Consider the following 23,832-nt stretch of genomic DNA (forward strand, 5'->3'; position numbering starts at 1 on the left):
AGTGGCAAATTGGTACATAGCGGAGGAAATCCAACGCAAACTCAACCTCAACGTCGGTGAAACATATCTCATAATGGTGGTCCTAGTGTGCATAGCAAAAGACTAGCCTATGAATTACATTCAGTGTGATTCGGACTGCAATCGGAAGTGGAAGCTGGGACACACTCAGCTAAACAAAATCTCCTCCAGCACTGCGTACCATGTCCTAGCATAGGCTCAATCCCTAGCCTCGGATCTAAATAAGAAATGGTCCTTGAGGTGTGGGCAAGTGTGGTGCAAGGCCAAGCTCTGGGAAGTGTGGAGGGGTTGCAAAGTAGGGAAGGCCAGTTCCCTGTTTCGGAAAATTATTCACCAATGGTTGTCTCTCAGAGCAAAGCTGGCAAAAAGGCTCCTTGTCAGCTCACAATCACCTGTACATGTCTGTGTATTTTGGAATTGCCCTGTGGCAGCGGAGGTGTGGCATGGACTAGAGAAGGCAATTTGCGATGCGTTAGCCAATGGAGGCTCTCTCTGCTAGGGGACGCCTCCAAGTTGGCGGCTTGTTGGCCCTATGTAAGAGCAACCATACTTCTCGCAATCTGACAAGCAGGTATTTCAACGGAAGGCGATGTTCGCTCTGGCAACAAATCTTAGGGACTTGAGCGTCGTAGTGAGGGATAGAGAACCTACAGCGCGCAGGCCTTAGTCGTGTAATCCATTTTGGGCCAATTTTTGTATCAATGGTCTTTCTTGAGAGTTGACCACCCACTTAACATATGCTGGAAGTTTCTTTTATTTAAAAAAAAAACACATACTATTTTTGTGAGAAAAAATATTTGAAATTTCTCGTTAGGACCAACTACTGGAAATTGTGTTAGTACGATTAATTTTAATTTTAATGTAACTAAGTAATTAAAACTAGTTTTATGCAACATCGGAAATTCGGAAAACGTAAATTTGTCAATCTCAATCCCATATCGGTTCACGAATCACAATGTTTGAAATTTGCATCGACCAAGACAACATGAGTTACATCTCTCAGCTCTGATTGCGGTGATGGTTATGGAAGTACAGAATCAAAGATCTTCTCGAATCGTTTTGTGGATAGAGAAGGACACAAGCTTTGTGAATAAGCGGATAACGAAATACGGATGTTTAGCCATGTGGACGGACTGGAAAGCTGCATCCTGATTCAGCTGCCTGGCCCTGGATCTTATTTTATGACGACAAAAGAAGTGGAAATCTTATTTGCAGTGATGCAACGTAGTCATTGACTACATTTTACTGTCCTTGCAAGCGTAGGTGGGCATGTTGCCAACCAAGGATCGGAGCTTCTCCACGGAACCCAGTGGAATGTTGTTCATCAGAATCTGCAGGGAGTCGTAATTGTGAGAGTGATAAGCGACGGCGGCAATGTTCACCTGAGGGGGGAGCCGGACGGTGTCCATGAAGTTGGCGGGCACACCCACGCCAAAGTCGAGCTCGCTCTTGTGGACGTTGGGGACGTCGGTGAGGAGGAGGACCTCGGGAGGGGCGAAGCCGCAGGGGCAGTGGAGGCGGGAGAATTCGTGGATGCAGGAGGAGAAGTTGTGGTGGAGGCGAGAGATGGAGTCACGGATGAGGCGGATGGCGTAGGAGAGGGGGCGAGAGAGGAGGTCAAGGGAGGGGGAGGAGGCGAGGCAGTTGAAGGTGAAGAGGCCATAGTAACCGAGGGGGGAAGGGGGGGAGGAAGGGGTGGAGGGGGGCGGGGCGAGGAAGAAGAGGTGAAGGGTGAGGTCGGAGGAGGGGCGGAGGGAGAGAGCGGAGGCGCGTTGGAGCCAGAGGTGAGCAGCCATGGCTTCGAAACACGAGGAAGAAGAAGGGACGGAGATCGACGAAGGGACGGAAATCGAAGCAGAACTCGACGGAACTGAGCTCGAGGTCGACGGAATTTGCTGCTTACTGAGAGAGACTATGGCTTCGAACGGAATCTCCATACTCACCATCGACGCAAACTCTTCACGATTCACCTTCGGATGCCCGCATGAGCTTCGAACTCTTCTTCCTCCTCCTCTTCCGTTAGTTGTGTCAACTTCCAGTTTCTTTTGCATCGGAAAATGTGGTACATGTAGCTTGTATGGCTTCAACTTCCACCCCACCTTTCGCGACGACGTACTTTTATCCTCCTCCCCCGCCGCCACCCAGTTTGGCATCACCGACACCCCCTCCACCCCCCTCGCCATCTCCGCCCACCCCCTCAGAAAATGCACCAGCCCTTCCCCGTCGCACACCCCGTTCCATAGCTTTATGCTCAGTATGAAACCTCCGCACTCCAGCTCCGTTACCTGATACCGTTCACATTCACTCACAGTCATTGCCCGCGCTCCTACCGCCAATCCACCGTTTCTTTCGATTTTTACAACAACCCGCGTTTTTTAGCGATTCTAGCTCATTTTGCATCCTAGATGCTGTCGGATCTAATGCTAGCGATTGCTGGATGGAGCATTCAAAAGAAAATCAGAACGAGCTTGTCATAAAGAGCGCAATTGTCGGAAGCATCGAGCATTCAGCGGCGCAAAGCAAAAGCGACGGACTGATCCATCAATTATCCGTTCATATCGGACTAGAACGTCGCGCAAATGGATCGTTCTTGCAGAGGTAAACCCGACTGAAACCGTGAACAATCGAGCAGTTTTCAAATCACGGCAAAATCTAGAGTGAAATTGTCGGAAACATCGAGCATTCAAAATTCAAGTACTGGAAAAACAAACGAAACTGTGGGAAGCATCGATCAATATTCAAAACGAGCAGCAAAGCAACAGCATGAAACTGTACAATGAGTATACAATCTTGAGTAGAGCTTCTAAGGAGCTCATGCAAGGCAATGTCGATGTGAATAAACTGAACCAGCTCAGCGACCGACTGGTCCGTTCAAATGAGACGACAGGATCGTTTTTGCAAAGGTAAACCGTGAATTTATTCAAATCAAGCAATTTAACCGCAAATCAAGCAATTTTTTTGTCGAAGATGAGAGGCAAAATCTCGAGCGAGTATCCCAAAAGTACTCGACATACTAACAAATACGTTCAAAGCTAGCATATTTCTGTCGGACTTATAGAATCGAGCAGTTCCGGCAAGAATATCAGAGCAGAAAATGAACGAACGATGAGACGCACCTGAACAGTGAGGGCCGGAGCTTCGAATTTGGTGATCTCGCGTATTGCTTTGCCGGATGGAATGGCGATTGCCTGATCTGATTTGCGAAAGCTTTCGACATCGTAGATTTTCTTCCGCTCCTCCTCGTGATGGATCTCTTCGACTAGGCGATGAGTCTGCTCATCCATGGAGACAAGGTGCTGTCGATCGGTGATGACGTCTTGCTGTCGACGGCTAATGCGAAGCTCACCAGAGGCTTTCTTTTCTTGCTCGAGGCGGATGGCTTCAGCGGCAGCAACAGCAGCAGCAACTTCTTCCCTGCTTTTAGCTTCCCATCTCTGTCGTTGAATGCGTTCTTGCTCGTCAATGCGAATTCGTTGACGAGCTGCAGCTTCCGATTCCTGCCGGCGAATTTTTTCTTGCTCGACGCGAACCCGTTCAGCTTCTCGCAATTTCTGCCGCTGAATATCTTCTTGCTCGCGGCGGATCCCTTCAGCATGCGCAGCAGCTGCTGCTGCCATTGCTTCTTGCTCGAGGCGCATCCGCTCGGCAGCAGCGGCTGCTTCTTGCGATTTCTGTCGGCGAACGCGTTCAGCTTCTTCCGATGTCTGTCGAAGAATCCGTTCTTGCTCGAGGCGGAGCCGCTCAGCTTCTTGCGCTTTCTGCCGTTCAGCTTGCTGGAGGCGAGCTTCTTGCGATTTCTGCCGGAGAATTATTTGTTCTTGCTCAATGCGAAGCCGTTCAGCTCGTTCTTGCTCCAGGCGAATCCGTTCAGCTTCATTCTGTCGGCGAGTCCGTTCTTGCTCCAGGCGAATTTGTTCAGCAGCTTGTGATTGCTCCTTTCGGATGCGTTCTTGCTCAAGTCGATTGCGTTCAGATTTCTGTCGCCGTAAGCGTTCTTCCTCCAGTCGAATCCCTTCAGCAGTTGCAGCGGCGGCGGCGGCGGCGGCAGCGGCAGCAGACGCAGCTTCCAATTTCTCCTTCCGTCTGCGATCTTCCTCGATCCGAGTTCGTTCTTCAAGAGTGACGTCCTCATACTTTTCCAGTTCGGTTCTCGCACTCGCCTTGCTCACTTCTGTCGCCAAGATGAACACCGCCCCCGTCTGATCACACACCACCTCCAACTGCCCTGTTTCTGCATTCCGCCTTATCCTCCCCGCTAATGGATAGTAAGGCACCAGCACTCGCTCTAACCCGGTCTTGATGATGTCCGCTGGTTTTCCCCGCATCGGCTTCTCCTTGCTCGACTTGAAAACCAGCACATGATTGCTGGTAAGCGTATTCAATCCCGCCATCACATTCACGCTCGCAAGAGGCAGCACTTGATAAGGCGTTGGCTCTGCCGGAGGCACCAGCATAGGGACCGACCTATCAACAACGCAGATGCAAGGGGGGCTCCGAGAGCTGTCCATGGTGAGAACCTAACTCAACAGGAGCAACTGCAGGCCAAATTCTCTCCTCAATTTGCAGAGTTTGAATGCATGCAAAGCAAAGGCAAACGACTTGATTGAAAATAGGACAAAAAACTGAGTCTAAGGCCTGTTTCTGGCTGTGGCAGGAGGCTAAAGATCTAAGGATTCAAGTAGCGCCACTGATGCACGGCCAATTCAGATAGATTGTGCACAGAACAGAACTTGATGATATACCAAGAGAATGCTGCTGATGGTTGGCTGAAAAGCTAAGTCGAGTTGCCCACCATGGAAGTCAGAATAAGATGCTGCAGCTCGCAAATCGCTCTTATCAAACAATTTTCTGAATCACCAAAAGAGCCTGAACAATGACAACAATCAGCCCGACAATAATATCAAGAGGCTGCCTATGGCGGGAGGCTGGAAAGCCTAAGCCGAGTTGCGTACAATGGAAGTCAAAATAGGATGCTAGTATCACCAATCAGCCCAACAATCACAACACAGAGAATTGGAAAAATAATATGAAGGACTGTCTATGCTGGACATACGCCACACAGAGAAATAGGTAATATATGGACTGCCTATGGTGGGTTGCTTACAATGGAAGTGCAGAATCAGATGCTGCACTATCCTTACTTCGTTGTTCCATCAGTTGCTTTAGATATGGTGGGAGGCTGCTGAAAAGCGAAGCACAAACCCAGTAACGTTGCCTACAATGGAAGCAAAACTAAAATGCTGTACTATCATTACTTCGTTGTTCCACCAATTGCATTAGTCCCTATATGCTGGCGATGGTGGAAGGCTGAAAAGCGAGCAATAAACCTCTCAGAATTGCCCACTTTGGACGTCAGATGGCCTAAAGCATTTTTCCAGGGGCTAAGCCAACGAAGCTGCCGTTGATGCAAGCAAAGCTAAGGTCCCGTATTGAGCTTTATGCTGCGAGTTAAGCACGCCAGGAAGGATATAAAAAGTAGAATGAGTGATGGCTAAGGCTTAGATTGGAGGATTGCGTTAGGATCGTGCAGCATCGATCGATCGATGCCTGCAATGTGTGCTGTTGTGCAGCATAACTATTGTTCAGCTCCTTAACTCTGAAGCAGCCTATGGAACATGTTCTGGCTACACAACAGCAAACTGATTGATACTTGCAACTGCTTGACGGGTGTTTTGGGAACCTGTTTCAATTTTGAAGCAATGGACTGAGAGCAAAAAGTATGCCTAGAAGTCCTACATTTGGACGCCAAAGGGGGAACATGCAAACACTGGGCTATCTTCATTGCTCACTGATCTTCTCTTTGCCAGAAGCAAGATCGTGCGAATTTTCCTGCGCCGCAGGCGACTGGCCGTAAAGAGACTCAAGCATTACACTTTACACTTTTGTACAATGCTCACATATATATCTTCACTTTGCCAGAAGCAAGATCGTGCGAATTTTCCTGCGCCGCAGGTGACTGGCCGTAAAGAGACTCAAGCATTCCTCTTATCTCTTACCTCTTCTCTTATCTCTTTCTCTTATATTTCTTACGGCTGTTAATCCCAAGCCAGCCACATGGCAGGGATTGGGCGGTTTGAGGATGAATTCCAGAGGTTCGGGGGAGGGTGTACAGGGTTCGGGGGAGAAGGAGGGAGGTTTGGCAAGGTTTGGGGGTTTTCGTGAGCAAAGCTATGTACCTTCCGCCACCTGGCGCAACACGCAAGAGATGCACCAACAGACCAACTAAGACTCGATGCCACATGGCGCAATGCGAAGGATCGAGAGGGTCATACCAAGACATGTGTCATCGCACGGATGTCTGCAGAGGTCCACGTAGACGCTTGCGCTTCCGCAGCCTTGCCCCGTCAGCCGCCACGTCGCCATTTCTCCACGTCAGCCCCCTTCTGCGCGTCAGCCAACTCCAAATCATCGGAGACAGTCTGACATGCGCTGTTACAGAGATAGTTTGCAATGCAGCAGCGTGCACAGTCTGACATGGCCTGCATGGAACCGCAGATGATGTGGCCTGCGCGGAACTACAACAGGCAGATGATGTGGCCTGCGCAGAACTGCAGCAGTAGCAGATGACGTGGCCTTCTCCGTGGTGCAATACGATGCGACGAGACACTCTAAGATGATGTGGCATAGCGCGATGGCATACATATATATATACATAGTTTATATAAGTAAAAAATAAATATAAATACATCTATATGTATATTTAAATATATAAATAAATATAGGTTTAAAATATATATTTAAGTGTATTTAAATATATGTTTATATAAATCAATATATTTGTATAAATATATTTTAAAAAATAAATTTAAATAAATATGTATTTGTATGTTTGTATTTATATTTATATATTTATAAATATAGATATATAAATATATTTAATATATATATATATATATTGAGATAGATAGATAGATAGATAGATAGATACAGAGAGAGAGAGAGAGAGAGAGAGAGAGAGAGAGAGGGGGGGGGGGGGAGGAGAGAAGGAAAGAGGGAGAGAAAGAGAATGAGCAAGCGAGCGAGAGAGAGAGAGAGAAGGGGGGGCGGGGGGGGAAGGAGATAAGGAAAGAGGGAGAGAAAGAGAATGTGCGAGCGAGAGAGAGACAGAGAGAGAGAGAGAGAGAGAGGATATATATATGTGTGTATGCATTGCATGCCTTGAATGGGAGGGCCTCGGCTGCACTGACAATGCCTTGAATGTGCAAGCATGAACTACTCTTACAAGACATGCCTAGAATGGGATGATGACACATGGTGCATCAAACCTGGCGCCACGACCATGTGGCAGCAGTTGGCAGAGAGGTGAAGAGTCAAGTAGAGAGATAGAGAGACACAGAGAGAAGAGGGAAGGGGGGCATAATATATTATATATTATTTAACATACATTAAAACATTATATTATATAGTATATTAAATATATGATATAGATATAATTTTGTGTGTGTGTGTGTGTAGAGAGAGAGAGAGAGAGAGAGAGAGAGAGAAGGGGGGGGAGGGAGATAGAGAAAGAAAGAGAAAGGGGGGCGGGGGGGAGAGAGAGAGAGAGAGAGAGAGAGGATATGTGTGTGTGTGTGTGTGTGTGAGAGAGAGAGAGAGAGAGAGAGAGAGAGTTTTCACACATCGCCCCCCCCCCCCCTCAAAAAGAAAAAGTGTGTGTGTGAGAGAGAGAGAGAGGATATATATGTGTGTGATGATGACACATGGTGCATCAAACGTGCTGCCACGACCATGTGGCAACTGTTGGCAAAGAGGCGTAGAGACAAGTACAGAGATAGAGAGACTAAGAGAGAAAAGGGAGGGGGGGCATAATATATTATATATTATTTAACATACATTAAAATATTATATTAATATATGATATAAATATAATTGTGTATGTGTATAGTATACGATGGCGGTCACTGGTTGCTAATCCACACAAACCACACGAGGCAGCAAAGCCAGTAGACATCTCGCCACACGTCATCCCATGCAAGTGTGCCCATAGTTCTACCACGTTGTCTTGCACCACGTGTCCCTGTTTTTCCTGCCAAGTCACATTTGCACCACAGTCTACTTGCCATAGTTCTGACCGCTAGACTAGAGAGAGAGAGAGAGAAAGAGAGAGAGAGAGAGAGAGAGAGAGAGAGAGAGAGAGTGAAAAGGATTACAAAATCTAACCACTCATGTCAAGGATAAAAAAGCTCAAATGGGAACTACATGGGGAGGGGAGGGGACATTGGCAAAGCTAGAGTGGCAGTTAAATTTGTTGGTGGAAAATGACTCACCACTATTGTGATTGTTCAAGGAGGAGGATGTTATGTGATGACATGGACTTCAAATGTCATTGGTGAAATGGGTGCAGTAGAATTAGGTTTATGTTCATGGAGGTTGTAGTAGAGGGCATCATAAGGTGTCGCGAGCAAGGAGGAGATGGTGTCAATAGCATGGTTGCTGAAGCACTAGCTCTAGAAGGTGGACTAAAGGAAGGTCTCTAGCAATGTGACGTATGGGAGTGTGCATGCTATGTGGTGGTGGTGGTAGTGGTGCTATGAAGGTAGAAAAATGTCAATTAGGGAACAAGCAATGAGTGGTGGTGGTAATGCTCTCTATACCATCGATCTTTGCCACAAAATAATGATGTTTGAAGCTGCTTAAAATTGCATTGCTCTAACAATGCATCCTATATTTTCTCTTCACCATCATGATGTAACATGCTTTAGCGGTCTTTAATTGTTGAGTCTAAATTTTAAATTTGGCAACAAGCGATCTTGATGAATGATAGCTTTCTTGCTATAGTCAACTATGGTCAGGCAAAATGGGATTGGACATTGCAATAGTGATTAACACAATCTCATACGTAGAAGCACTCAATCAAAAAGAAACTTCAGTCACAAGCATAGCCATATCTCATGAGGGACAAAGGATTTGAATCTCAAGATGCAATAGAGAGGTTGCAATGTGAAGGGTGATCACTAGGTTGCCAGGTTTGGTGAACTTGGTAAGCATCTAGGTGAGGAGCTCCTGATTGTTCAAGACCGACCTACACTCCAACTAGCAGAACATTGCTCATCCTCTTGCAAATCCATCTATGTCTATCATCATTCCCTCAACCTAATCCCACATCTTTGATTTGAGCTTGATTTGAGCTTGATGCTACAACATGGCATGCATGGTGTTGCTCAACTTAGGGTAGGTCCCTCCTTCATGATCAAAGTGCAATCAATTGCACAAGTAGAATGGAGGATACGGGATTTGGAACTAGGTTTGCCAGATATTTGTAAAATGATAGAAACAAGAGTCACCCATGCATGTAAACACATGCACAATTGTGCACATGCATGCGCACACACATATACACACACGTAAACATAGACATGCACATTCATAGAGACACATGTATAGCAACACCACATGCACACATACTAGAGATGCACTCACTCACATATGTCCAAATAATTAACACATACACATGTTAAATATATTTTCCATTTTTGAGTGCTTATTCCCCTTCCCAATCGATTTTCTATTCTTGCTCCCATTGGATGATGGCTTTTCCCTAGACATGATAAATTTATTGCATCCAATAGCATAGAAAACTAAGCTTGAAACCCATGTTTACTATTTGAGGCATTCAAAAGTCTACTAAACCATAATGCATAACACATTAATCTTCCAAGCATTTTAGAAGAATAAAGGTCACAATAACTACTCTAAAATTTTGCTTCCTCTATTTCCTAAGTAGCACTACAATGAGATTGATACTAAATTTATGGCACAATCTCAACAGTCGCAATTTGCAGATTGAAGTTTAGAGATGGAGGGCGCTTGAAACTTGGAATCTTCCTTAAAAATTAACAACATTTTAAGATCCCACTTTTGAGACCCAGCGGAGCGGGTCTTTATCCCGTCGTAGATGGGTCAGGCTACTCATTTGTATAATGCTCACATATATATCTTCACTTTGCCAAGCAAGGTCATGTGAATTTTCCTGCAAGCAACCTGGCCTTAAGCATTCCACTTTTGTACACACTTGACCACATAGTCTTGGACATATATAATCATTATCAAATTAAAGTTCCATTCAATCCAACATATTTGAGGATAGGTTGCAATCTACAAGGTCCACATAGTATTGGACATATGTATTCATTGTCAAATTCACGTTCCATTCAATCTAAGATATTCTATGGGTATCATTGGTTTTGCTACCAACCCTTAGGAGCACGAAGCAATCGAGATGCTAGCTGAGATATGATAAAGCTCAGCATTGTGTATCACCTTAGGTGTCTTCTTAAAAGCCCTTTTTTGGGGAGCTTAAGGACACATCAATTTGATATCTTTGAATTGGGAATCAAGGCAAGGGGAAGAGAAAATTATCTATTGTCTACCCTAGGTCATTCAAGATTAGGGAGGTAGTAGAGACATTTAACATATGCCTAACTAAGGTTCTCGAGTGGTTAACAATGGCGAGCATATGCATAACTTGGTTGCTCACCATTGTGAATCTTAAGCATATGCCTAAGGTTGTCAAGCATATTTCTATGCTGATTGAAAATGAAGCTAACCACTTTAGGCATATATACTTGGCTTATAATACAATGGTGCAAACCACTTAAGCATATGCTTCGCTTGAAATAAAGATTTGTTAGTTGACATATATGTTTCATAGCTTGATCTTATGGGATGGCAATGTCCAAGGAGTGGATAATATTGGTATTCTCAACACTCTAGGATATTGGTGGTTACAACCTTGTAGGAAACATCACATTGACCGAATATAACAATTTCTATATATCTTTCCAACAAAGATAAGACTTCTTCGAGAATGCATTTTATAGGGAGATACTTGGAAAAGATGTGCTAATGTACAAATATTTAATTAGTCGAATGACCCCTTACTCTAATTATTTGAGCTTCTAGTGAGATCTTTATTATCATTGCCTTGATGGTGGGTCTTATGTCCAACAACTCTTGAACAATCTGCCTCTTACTACTTTCTTATCCTTGTTTACATTTTTGTCCCATATATATACATAGACACACACACACACACACACACACACAATCACAAGTTTACTATCTCTCACATAAACATACTCACACACACTAGCATTTGTTGCACACACAGAGTGCTCACAAAGCCTATGCAATTATACTTTTTCCCACACAAACATACGTACAAGCATTTTTCTACTTGTGAACACACAATACTCACAAACTTATCAACAATTTTTAGCAAATCTCAATTTTTCATGACTTTGGATGCAAGGAGCTATCTCTTTGATGGACGAATGACAATTGATGACTATCAAGCTCATGGTTCTATGATTTTTGGTTTCTTCAGGATTTTACTATTGTACATGGCTCTTTTTGGGTTACCTTGAGCCTTGCTCTAATATAGTGATGCTTACCCCCTTGAGAATTATGTGTATTGTGAATGATAATAAGTAACTGGTCCATTCCCCCTTTTTTTGTGGTAAGTAATCATCTATTGTCTTGAAAATGATAAATTGCCATTCTTTTCTTGGTTCGATTTTCTCTGTAAGGGTAATAATAGATTCTTTCTAACTGACTAATTGTCCCTTGTTATAACTGCTTGTCTTGGTTTCCTTTAAACCCATAATTACTCTTCCTAACTAGGTACATGTTTATGATTTTGTACAATGTTAAAACTAACATTTGTTAATTAATAATAGTAGTACCTATACTTTAGAATATTTTAATATGGTAAAACTTTGGATATATTCATTTGTAATATTTGGGGTTGGCTTCTTGCTTGTAATCTTACCTTAGTCTAGTACCACCCTTGTCTCTAATCTTGCACAATGACTTGTTTGTACGTACATAGTGACCTCGATCTACTATCAACTTCTCTATTGCTCACTCTATTACCTCAACGCCCTCACATTGTATCTGCCCTTCTTTTGTAGTCTCCTTTGTCGTGACTTTTAACTACTATGTTACAACTGCGGCTCTTTTTCTAGTTATGTTCTTGCATTGTCTATGTTTGCTTCCCCTTTTTTTTGTTGTTAGTAGTTCTTGTGCTGCTCCAATGTTCTGTCTTTCATACAAACCTAGAGGAATATATATATTCTTATGTTTGTCTAGATTGCGTAGTAGATTGATCCAAGACTATGCTAAAATTATTGTTCCAATGACACAAACTAGCTTAAGGGGAAGGGAAGTACCTTCCTATGGGGTGCTGGCATTGCCTCTTGTGTGGTTACGTACTTAGCTACTCTCCCTTATGCCCTTATCCCTTATTTGTACTATGCCCTTACACCTCAGGTCTCAACGTATCCACTATGCTTAAGAGTCTGCGATAGTGGCTCCATCCCTTTCAGGCCTTGTGATTGCTTGTAAGCTCCTCTTGTCTTTGTTTTGGCTGTGAGCTCGATCCGCTTGGTTGTTGGCATACCAACCTTTTGATACTTGTTTTGCGAAGCATTGTATTGTCCACTCACGACTCGATTTTCTTCCTAGCTGTGTTTTGTGGGCTTTGCTCTATAGAATTGCTGCCATCTCTCCTATGCACCAAAACTCGCTTTGTCTCCTGTGCCCTTTACCTTCAACCACCAGCTGTTTTGATCATTGTGCCTACAAGTTAGCTACCCACTTGCAGTTTGATGCTGCTCTTTCGTTCTCCGTGCGGAGGTTTTAACATACTGTAGCTCCTATTGTAGCCGTAATGTCGACTCACCTCTTTACTGAAGTATTGCCTCTTTGGTCGTTTGCTCATGTTGATCGTGAAACTTGTTTGGGCTATTTTGTGATTGCATGGTAGTCACGTGTTGTTCTATTGAGTCAACCATATGGTTGACCTCATTCCTAGGCTCTTGTGACCTCCTCTCTTGTAAAGGGCAATTTTATTAGATTTTTAAAGTACCCCTTAGGGTATGTTGTTCGTTACCTCAACTTTAATGTTCCCTGTACTAATTAATTTCAGATTTCCCTGTACTAATTAATTTCAGTGTCTTTCTTCATTTCCTAAATGTTATAGCTTTCTTCTTAAGTTTTTTGGATTTGGTCATAATTACAAAGATCTCCATAGTTATGTTCCCGTCAAATTTACCCATTCCTCCCTATCCCTTGTGCTAATATTTTAAAAAAAAATTCAAAGTTAATTGGTTAATCATGTCCTTCCTTATTTGTTTTATTTCTCCTCTAGCATAGCTTTTTTTATTTCTTCATTAAAACATGAGCTTTTAATCATGTAATAATTTGCAACACACACACAATTGTGCACATACCTAGATTGGCCCCTAATTATATTATAATAATCCCTTTTAAGTTTTTGTTTGTTAAAAATTAAAACATTTATAAGAAAAGCGTTAACTAATGCTCTTTTAATTGCTAAATGCATTCTCTTAAAAATTTATAGCACATGGGTGTGGAATACCCCCCCTGGATCAAAAGGTTTTTTTAATATATACTTTTGATGTTAATAATGATTGATTGTCATTGGTTTTTTTTTTTGGTTTATGGGTGTAGAATACCCCCCATTTCTTAAATAGTTTCTCATTTATGGGAGCGAAGTACCCCCATAAGATTGTTTTTTTACATTTACACAAATTACCCCCCAATAATTATGCTTCATTTTCATTACTGCACTTAGTTACAAAGGGAAAATGTTTAACGGTTTCTTTTCTTCACATGGGTGTGGATGACCCCCCATAATTGAATTCATTTACTCTTTTTTAACCCCCTAGATTACACACACTCTTACTCTATCTTTTGGTCTCTTAGTCTTGAGTATGAATTAACCCCCTCTTTTTTATCTTGTTTACCCTTGTCATTGGACAACCCCCTGATTTGGTTGATAACTAAATTTAATAGGAAATTCCGGTGAAGAACTCAAACAAATTCCATAGGACTGCTAGGATGTCCGCAATCATAGACCCTGCCAAAATGGCCTATATTTCTCAAAAGATGGAGGATGCACGAAGGGAAATGCAAACTATTAGACAAAAAAATAGAACTAGACCATTTTTATATCGAAAATCAAAATGCAAGAAACAGTAGATAACTTATAGCATCCATTTTGGTGTTTTTTGGTATACATTTAGAATCTTTTTGTTGTTCTAAAGTTTCTTTGGTATAAGCGATAACAAGATGGGGAACATAGGCATTACTTGTCTTCCTACATGATGCCAAATTTGTTCTAACAAATTGTTTTCTGTGGATGGTGGCAGGTAAGTGAACCCTAACCAAGGTGCCTGGAACTTCAAAAAGATTCGGCACTTTATGTTATTCCTATATTATTTTCTCAAAGTCATTTGGAATTATTAATAAAAATATTTTTGGATATTTCTATTATGTCTATAATGCTCCATGTCTCACTTTATAAGTCTTGATTATCATGGTCTTATTTTTAACAAATTATCCTATTAATGGATTTAATTGTATGACTCAGTCAATGATGGGACTTTTTGAATTTAAACACACATACACACCCACACATACATATATATGACATTTTTGGTAATTAAACACTAAATAAATTGATCAAATAGTACAGATGATCAAAGTGCTAAAATAAAAAAAGAAGCTTTTACCTCGAAGATCTTAACAATATTTTTTGAACTTTGTTACATATGATCAAGCTTCTAGGAAGTCTAAACTAAAATAAAGAAGATTTCTCAATGAGCTTAATAACCAAATTGTAAAATCTTAGCATCATAATGCTTTTGAGAAACCAATTTACATGGCAAATATCTTAACTACTACATTAAATCAAGTGTTTCAATGATTTCAATGTCCTTTTTTTGAAAAGTTCGATTTGTATCTGTAGAACTATAAACCAGGTAACCTTGATAGTATCATTGATATAATTGTCAATACACAAGTATAGTGCCAATTATATCAATTGTTATATATATGTTGGTATCAATAAAATATACTTGTGTTGGTATTTTCCAAAACTTATTTTGATGCTTATATTGAAGTTATGGAGCTAACAAAAAACATGGTCAACATGGGCTTGCTATTGCATTTGCATTCATTCTAGGTATTGCAAGGCAGGTTGTCATTTCTAGATGGCCATATGACACATAGATCAGAATGATGCTACATGTTGCAACAAATGGATGAAGCATTGAATGCAAATCAAGTAAACATGCTGCTTATGATAAATGGAAAAAGGGAGTAGCGGCTTCCATATGTAGGGGTGGATCAACGAGTTGCATGGTCCACGGCCTTGGTCCAGCATGTTCTTCATTTCAATTGATGGCTAGCCATGTAGCTCTTTGCCCCTTTGCACTACCTTACATGCCCTTTGTCTCCCCGCCTATAATTTTTGTACATAATCCTAAATCTCCAAAGTCAGAAGCTTCACCTAGTTGATGGCTAGATGGGTAGCTCTTTATCCCTTCACACTACCTTACATGCCCTTTGTTTCCCTGCCTATAATTTTTGTACATGATCCTAAATCTCCAAAGTTAGAAGCTTTGCCCAGTTGAGTTGTGCTCCCACTATTGCCAATAGAGCTTTTTGGATCAATACCCTAGGCACACAAGTGTCTAGCATTCTCACTTGATTTTTTTCCAAAAGGAAATGGAAGTAATTGTTTTGTTCTAAGTCCTTGAATTTTCTTGTGATACGCCTTGTAGCCAAGCATCCTCTTAGAAGAGGTCATTACATTAAAGTGTTGAAGGCTCTTTGGTTTGTCATCAACTTGAAAGTTGAAGCGACTTTGGTTGCACTAATCGTGATTCACTTTCCCTTCACTTGGAAGGTCTTTTTTTTGCCAAACCATAATGTTATTTCTTTAGGTCCACTACTTTGTCGATGATGAGGCTCTCGCAGAACTTTTGTAAGCCCATGAGATGGACTCAATCTTTGCAGGTACGTGAAAAGTCACAATCAGTAAGTGTGGTGAAAATAAGGTTAACCTGTGGCCTTCTTGGCATGGCATTTGCAACCACATTATCTTTCTTGGCATATGATGGATATCAAAGTCAAGGGATCTCATATGCTGCCTTGTACTAGTTGTTGTGTAAGGACTTAGAAAATATTGCACACGTTCATTGGTTAACACCTAGAAGGTAACACTTCCAAATATTCAAAGATCGAATAGTGACTTATGAGAGTTGAGACTCAAAGATGCTTCGTTAAATTATGAAGTTTATTAACAAGAGTTGCTTGCGGTTGCATGGCTATGCAACTTTTAGCAATTTGTTTTCTTGCAAGTCTTCCAAGGTGATGGTCCCATTTTTGAAGAAATTTTTATTCGGTATGGTCTGACCATACACAACATAATTTTTTATTTTTTGTTGCTCCCAATGGTGCACTGTATAGCAACATGAGCATTGAACTTCCTTCTTGGAATGCTCTTTTCTTCATGTGGTGGTTATTCCAAGCCTTTCTCCTCCATTGGAATATGCTTTGTGATTCCTCAAATTGCAATTTGTCAGTTTAGGATAATTCATCCAATCGTTTTAAAAGCGTTTGTTCATGGCTATTCATATGTTTAAGAGCAATAGACTTGATACAAGGAATTCAACTAGTACCACTACTTCTAGAATGAACACCAGCTAGAATGGAGTGTGCTTGTCATGACCTTAAATGTGTTTTTTTAGGCCCATAGTGCCATGTAGAGCTTGTGATCCCAATCATTTCTATGCTTGCTCATTGTTTTGAGGAGAATCATTTTTTAGTACCGTCTATGAAGAGAGTGGGAGAGAAGTAAGGAGTCTCACTTGTAGCTTTCTCACATACACAATGGGGGAATACACACAAAGGTGGAGGCTGAAAACAGTTTTCCTCTTCTTAGTTGTAAAAGCCAAAAGAATCTCTCTTAGTACAAAAGGAATAGGTAAACCCTATATGTGGGTCTCAAACCAAACTCAGTTAACCTAGGTGGCATACTAACTGAGCCACTAACTAGAGTACATAAAGATAACTATCATCTAGCTATTATTCATAGGCGGTGTACCAACCACATCTGCAACTAACAAGTCGGTGACATAAATGCACAACGGTCACCCTGGCATATCACGAGTGGAGCTAGATATCTCAACACTCCCCCTCGAGCTCAATCCCAATTCCTACACACCAAGCAGGTCTCTGAACTTGCACAACTTCTCTGCACCCAATGCCTTCGTGAATATGTCAACTGCCTAATCCTCTGTGCTGACATAAACTAGATCAATAAAACCTACTAGAACCTTCTCCCGCACATAGTGATAATGCACCTCAATGTGCTTTGTTCTAGCATGATAGACTGGGTTATTTGCCAAGTGTATACTACTCATGTTGTCACAATAAATGACAATTGGCCCATCTATAGACTGATGCATATCATAAAGTAGCTTATGCAACCAAGCTGCCTCACATGCAGCCATTGCTGCACCCTTGTATTCAGCCTCTATGCTCGACAAGGCAACTGTAGGCTATTTCTTGCTGCTCCAAGTGACTGCAGCACTCCCAAAAGAAAACACATATCCACTGGTAGATCGTCTATTAGAAATACTACCAACCCCAATCAGCATCAGTGTATCCATGCAACTGTATAAACTGACTTACCAACACAACAGCATAGCTCAAATCTGGCCTGGTAATAGTCATATATATCAAACTTCCTACTATGCATCTGTACATATTAGGGTCTTCCAGAAGCTCACCTGCATCTGCGCTCAACTTCACATTCTACTCCAAAGGAACTGAAATAGGCTTACATCCTGTCATCCCATATTTGGACAGCATGTCCAATCCATACTGCCTACAAGAGCCATATCCCACTTGTGGATCTAATCACCTCAATGCCCAAGAAATAATGCAGCTCTCCCAAATCCTTCATCTCAATCTTCTGCTTCAATAGCATTTTCACATGAAGGATAACCCTAGGACTGGTTTTCTTGAATTTGTTGCATATTCTGATTTTTGCCATGGCCCCCAAATCGGCCTGCTCTACCTCCCTGCCTCTACCTCTTCCAGCACTTGAGTAGAAGATAGTTTCTTTTAATGTTGCTCCTGAAGAAGATGCACCACCATTTCTCTGCTCTTCAAAAATTAGAAGAGCAATCAACTCCTCAAAATCAGGAAATTTTCCACGGACAGCAATGGATGTCCAGAATTGTGCATAATCCTTTCCTAGACCATTCAAGGTCACAGAAACTAAATCATCATCTTCCACTGGCCACCCAATGGAAGCAAGTGCATCTGCAATCTTCTTCACCTTCATGTGGTAGTCATTGATGCTCATATTTTCTCTCTGCACATTATGCAAGTCCTGCTTGAGCTACATTTTCCTGGCTTGCATATTTGTGTTGTACATTTTTGTCAAAGTATCCCACACCTCCTTTGGCATGCTTGCATCCTGAATATGCACAATCATAGAATCTGAAATACTGATAGACAGCCAGTACATAACTTTTCTGGCTCTCTCATGCCATCCTTTAAATGCTTGTAACTCCTGTTGATTGGGAACATTAAGAATAACTGGTTCTTGTTCAGCTCCAGTAATGAACTCCCAATAGCCTTTTCCCTTAAGGAAATTCGTCGTTCTAAATTTCCATGCTTGGAAGTTATTCTTGTCAAAATTATCACTAACTATCCTATGAAAGAGCATTAGACACCATTACAAAACACTGCAAAAGTATTTTGTCACTGCAAAAAACACAACTTCTGCCTCACAAGGGCAAATCTGCAAAATTGACGAAAGTGCTATTTGACCACACAGTCACTTCCTAGTGACGATTTTGCATCAACAACCAATAAAAATGATTCTGTCACTCCCAATATCTCTGTCCATAGGCATACGATGCAATTTATGCGGCAACTTTTCACCGACTTGCGGACTCGTGCGATGCCGAACACATTTGCCTTCTACCGCGTGGTGAAAAAACATCATTTGACCACTCAAATTCACACTAAACTTGCATAAACTGATGGAAAGCATCATGTAACATGTATAATAACATGGGAATAGTAAAAGAACATAAAAATATATTTTATTCATTGGCCTCAAAGGGTAGAGATTTACAAAATGATTCAAGTTACACCAAGTGAACCTAAACAACATCTAGGGCCTAAGGGAGGGATCAGAGTGGATGCGCTTGGCGAGTGCAAGGTCTTTGTCCATCACTGTTACTCTTTTGGCATGGATAGGACATAAGTTCGCGTCTTCAAAAAGAACAACTGTCATCTGCTCCGTTGCCTCCTGAATTGCTCCCATAGTGCCTGAAGTGAAATGCACATCACTCTTGTAATGCTGTGCTATTTCACGTACAACACGCTGGAAGGGTGCACAGGGAATGAGTGTGTCTGTTGGGTCATTCGAGGTGGCCTCTCGTGCCTAGGGGTCTGCTTTGTCCTTGGTCTCTTTTCCTTTTCATGAGGTTGTGAGACAGTAGGCTTGAGGCTCTTGCTCAGCTCATACTAGAGGCTCCTCATATCTGATCATCTCGAGGCATAGAGGGTTGATAGTGCTCTTCCATGTGGTCTACTTGGTTGGAGGATTGGGGCCAAGGTTCATTATATCTACGAGCCCGCCAAATACTTCCTCTTGTTGTGGCCCCTGTAATCTCTCCATCTCCTCTCTTTTTCTTTCGTGCTCCCCTTGTTGGTCTAGATGCTCCATGCTAGGACCCCATGGAGGAGGGAGGGGCAGTTGATCAGGATTGAGTGGACTATTTTTCCCCTCTCGGGAGACCTCTCTACTTCCATGATTAGTTGTGTGGAAGGACTGAGAGGACCCCTCATCATGCTTGGATCCGATTCGGATGGTAAGGACTCGCGTTGCTTGGACTCCTGATGAGGAGAACTGCCTTCAGATCCTTGGTGATCATTGCCCTCTTGGCCACTGGGGCTTGCAGTGTGTTCGGAGGCCATGGCATTGTGAGGAGGACAACGGGTAGCGTCTAAATGGCGTCCAGTGGGTCTAGCAGTTTGTTTAACTCGTGCCATAGAAATGAGGGATTTTAGGGTTTTGAAGTGCTTTATATAGTCTTTTTTAAAGCACTTTAGGGTTTTTCTTTTAAATTAGGGTTTTCTGAGTGCACCTCCTCCCCCCCAGTCTTTTGTCGCTAATTCGGTAATACTTAATCTTCACCACCCTCCCTCCCAACCCACTCACCCCTCCACCCTGCCATGTCGCACATGCAATTCTGCAATTTCCAAACAAATTTGTGAATTTTGGAATCTATAATTGACTCAAAATAGTGTTAACTTTATTCATTAAACATTTTACATTTGGGGCTCTCTTAGGACCCAACGCCTCCCCTGTCTGACTCTACGTTGCAACCAAAGTGCAACCCCTTGGCTCCCTGTTGAGGGCTTCCAAGCAGCACATCTCCTTGTCTTCTTAACATGTTGAACCGCTTTTGCGAGACTTGAGACCCCTACCTTATCGCGCTTGAGAGTCCTAGCCTCTAGACATCTATAAAACTAATCGAACATTTCATGTAGTGCATTACTTCACGCGATACCACCCCCATGCCTTGTATTCTTGAAGTATGTTGCCTTTGCTCTGTAGTGTGATTTCTCCATTCCTTGAGTATTCCAAATGGACAGAGGGCCCCATTGCTCCACAAACCATGGTGCATGTGCGTAAAGAATATGCTGTAAAGAAAAATATTGTATTAGAAACATAAACTGACTCAAGTTTAAAGCACAAAATTTCAACCGAAGGAGGATTACCATGTAATGTGTAATATGTGACTCCCCCCATGCTTCTACCATCAATGATATGATTTCTCCCAATGTTGTCCTGAATCTCTCATAATAAAGCTCATCTGTTTGACCTTGTCTAAGCAACTTTATAAATGCATCAAGCTTTGTCCACAGTTTTTCTCTCAAAGTAGCAGTTTCCGGATGTGAAGCTTGATTTGTGGTGCACTCACACAAATCTTTCCAGTACTCCCAACCTAGGGTGCTTTCAGCCAATGTATGTTTTTCTTTATCAGCATTGTGGTTGGACAAGAACCTCCTTGCCTTTCCTCCACACTTGGAATTAGAGATCTATCAAATACCCATTTCAAGAATGAGTGTCTCTCTTTAGGAAGTTTAAATGTGGCAAGCCACTAAATGTGCTTTTCTGATTGCACACTAAAATCTTCCCTAATTTCCTTATCTTTGGCATGTCCAAGGGCTTTATTCATCAAAGTGATACTAACCCTCTCCAAATTGTGGCCTTTTACAACCTCACACTCATCCAATTTGATAAAACGAATACTAACTTTCCTTCACAATCTGAAAGATTCAAAGATTTACATGATTAGAAAAGATTTCAATAAAGATTCCAGCTCTCTAAACAATATAATTTTAACATATCCCATGCTTTCATGTTGTAAAACTCCACCATTGCAGCTTGGACCCTATGTACATCTTAAAAAAACATTATTATGCTCTGTGTACTCAAAGGTTCTTGGTCCTTGCTTTGCCCCTTTGGTAGTTGGTCCTCCTTTCTTTTTGCTATGTTGGACATTTGTCTTGTTTGTGCCTTCCAATGTCATGCTTTCTTAGATGTGTATAAGTCCACCCAACAAATCTTGAACAGTAGAATTTGTTTCTTTCCTTGCATTTCTAACGTATACTGGTCTTGGCAATAAAGGATTATTAATGCCTTGACCTCGAAGTGCATTTACAAAGACATTATACACATCTAAGTACCCTTGCCGACTAATGCCAGCAGCATCACATGCATGGACAATTCCAATGGATCTAGAAGATTCTCTAAATCAGTTGCAACCTCTTGTAATATTGCATGTCGCAATGCATGCCAAGACGAGGGTCCCTAAGAATAGAAGTCAAGAGTGATTGGTCATGCTGACATCAATCGCAATGCTGACAAGGTCATTTTGGTGAACCGCATGGCTGCCCTCAATGCCTTTGGAATGAATTTTCAAGGTATGGCATCGACGGCAGCAGCCATGTCCCTGGCCAGCAATGACAATAGCAATGACTCTCTATCGACTAGGTTTAGAGCTAGGAGTGTATTTGGGAATTCAAAGCCCGCCGATGTTCTTAGTGTTTTAGAGAAGAGAGAAAGGCTCTGGAGCCTTATTGTATAGAAAATTTATTTTATATGAATACAGCTATACTTTTGATACAGTGCCCCATTTTGTGTTCTTTTACAAAATTTATTTTATACTGTCATTGTATTTTGTAACTTTAATTGTTGTTGGCATTAATATTTTCATTCACTATTCTGTTCAAAAGCATGCGATGAGATAAATATTTGCACTATAATGGTCATTTCTGAGCAATCCAGTAAGAATCTCACCGTGCGACAGAAGGCAAATTTGTTCGGCATTGTACGAGGAGCCCAAAAATGGCAAAACCTACTATGGCACGTATGGGGCCTGTTTGACTTGGCCCCATATGCGCCATAGCAGGTTTTGCCATTTTTGGGCAAATAGGCCCCATACGCACGGTGGAGAGGGTATGAGGGGGAGGGGGAGGGGAGAGGGTATGAATGGGAGGGGGGGATGGGAGGGGGTGATGAGGTGGAGGTGGGGGGGGGGGGCTTGAGGAGGAGGAGGGAGGGAGGGAGGTGGGGGTGGAGGTGGAGGTGGGGGTAAGGGTGCATCATTAGTAGCACGAGCTCTCGCTCTTGCTCTCGAGGCTCTCTTTAGCTCACGTGCCTTCCTCTTCCCCTCCTCGTCCACAAGAGTATGAGTAGGGGGCTTCTTGCATCTATCACATCTATCGGATCTACGGCTTTGAGAACCCATCTCAATGAAGGTAGGAGAAATTGACAAGTGGTGGGAAGGCAAGAATGGAGAGGCCCAAAACAAAGGATGCATGAAATGAGTTCTAAAAAAGTAGTCTCTTATAGAGAGGTTGGACAATCCTCCCCTAGATCTTCATTGGATCTGATTGGCTTTCATTGGATGTAGTTTGGCTAAATCTAATGGTTATGGTGATTTGGTGGCTCTTCTAATCTGAATCTGGATTGGATTTGATTGGATTTAGTTTGGCTAAATCTAGTGGTTGTGGTGATTTGCCAAAATAAGTGGCTCTTCTAATTTGACATAATTTTATTTTTTTACACTAATTTTAAAGGAATCCAATGCTAATCAGATTTCATGTTTGCATCATATAATGGTATATTATTATGTTTAATTTTAATTTATTTCCAAATTAATCTAATGGTATGTCCCAACATTTTGATGATGTCATGCAAATATTATGCTTTCACCTAGTTTTATTTCCATATTAACTCAATGCTATGTCCTAACATTTTGATTATGTAGCAAATATTATATGTTAACCTATGCTAAAAAAATGGTGTATTGTTATAGTTATGTAGCAATACAATTCACCTATGCTAATTATTAAATCAAATTCCACACAGAATTTTTGGAGGGGGAAATTCTGCGCATATTTTTTTGCGAGGTAAATTCCATGAATATTGGCATAACCATGCGATTTGAATATTGGCATGAGCATGGTTGATGGGTGATGTGGCTCCATGGTTGCTACTAAGGTGGCACATCATGTGTCATGCCTCTAAGTCATCATGCATGAGGTGGCAAGCTGAAGTGGCCAAGGCTGTGACATGGCTTTATGATATGGCAACACGAGGTGGCAATGATGAGTTAGCAAAGATGAGGCGAAAGACCGAGGTGGCAGTGGCTAACTGATGACTAGGCTCCAACCATGCCTATGATATGGCTTGATGAGGTGGCACACGTGGCTAAGGTGGCACACGTGGCTGAGGTGGCAAAAATGTAGAATGGTGAGGTGGCAAATCATTGTGATGTGGCAAGGTGATGTGGTAGCTCATGTGATGATGTGGAAGAGGGTGAGCTGATGAGGTGGACATTGATGATGTGTGAGGTGGCAAGAGGTGGGGAGGTGGCATGGGTGACCATAGTCAAACTTGTTTAC

General features: G+C 42.1%; 1 protein-coding gene across 1 annotated transcript; it reads right to left on the minus strand.

Moving 5' to 3' along the window:
• Nucleotides 1-1,253: 1,253 nt before the first annotated feature.
• On the minus strand, nucleotides 1,254-5,307 carry LOC147903457 (uncharacterized). The gene is made up of 2 exons (XM_087371771.1): nucleotides 3,135-5,307; nucleotides 1,254-2,303 (listed from the first exon to the last, which is right to left on the minus strand). The coding sequence occupies exons 1-2, from the start codon at nucleotides 4,524-4,526 to the stop codon at nucleotides 1,254-1,256; spliced, it is 2,442 nt and encodes an 813-aa protein (XP_087227897.1). The 5' UTR covers nucleotides 4,527-5,307.
• Nucleotides 5,308-23,832: the final 18,525 nt, after the last annotated feature.

Source organism: Dipteris shenzhenensis, chromosome 3, assembly GCF_047967505.1.
Source record: "Dipteris shenzhenensis isolate YYH24624 ecotype China chromosome 3, Dip_SZ_1.0, whole genome shotgun sequence".
Classification (NCBI taxonomy): Eukaryota; Viridiplantae; Streptophyta; class Polypodiopsida; order Gleicheniales; family Dipteridaceae; genus Dipteris; species Dipteris shenzhenensis.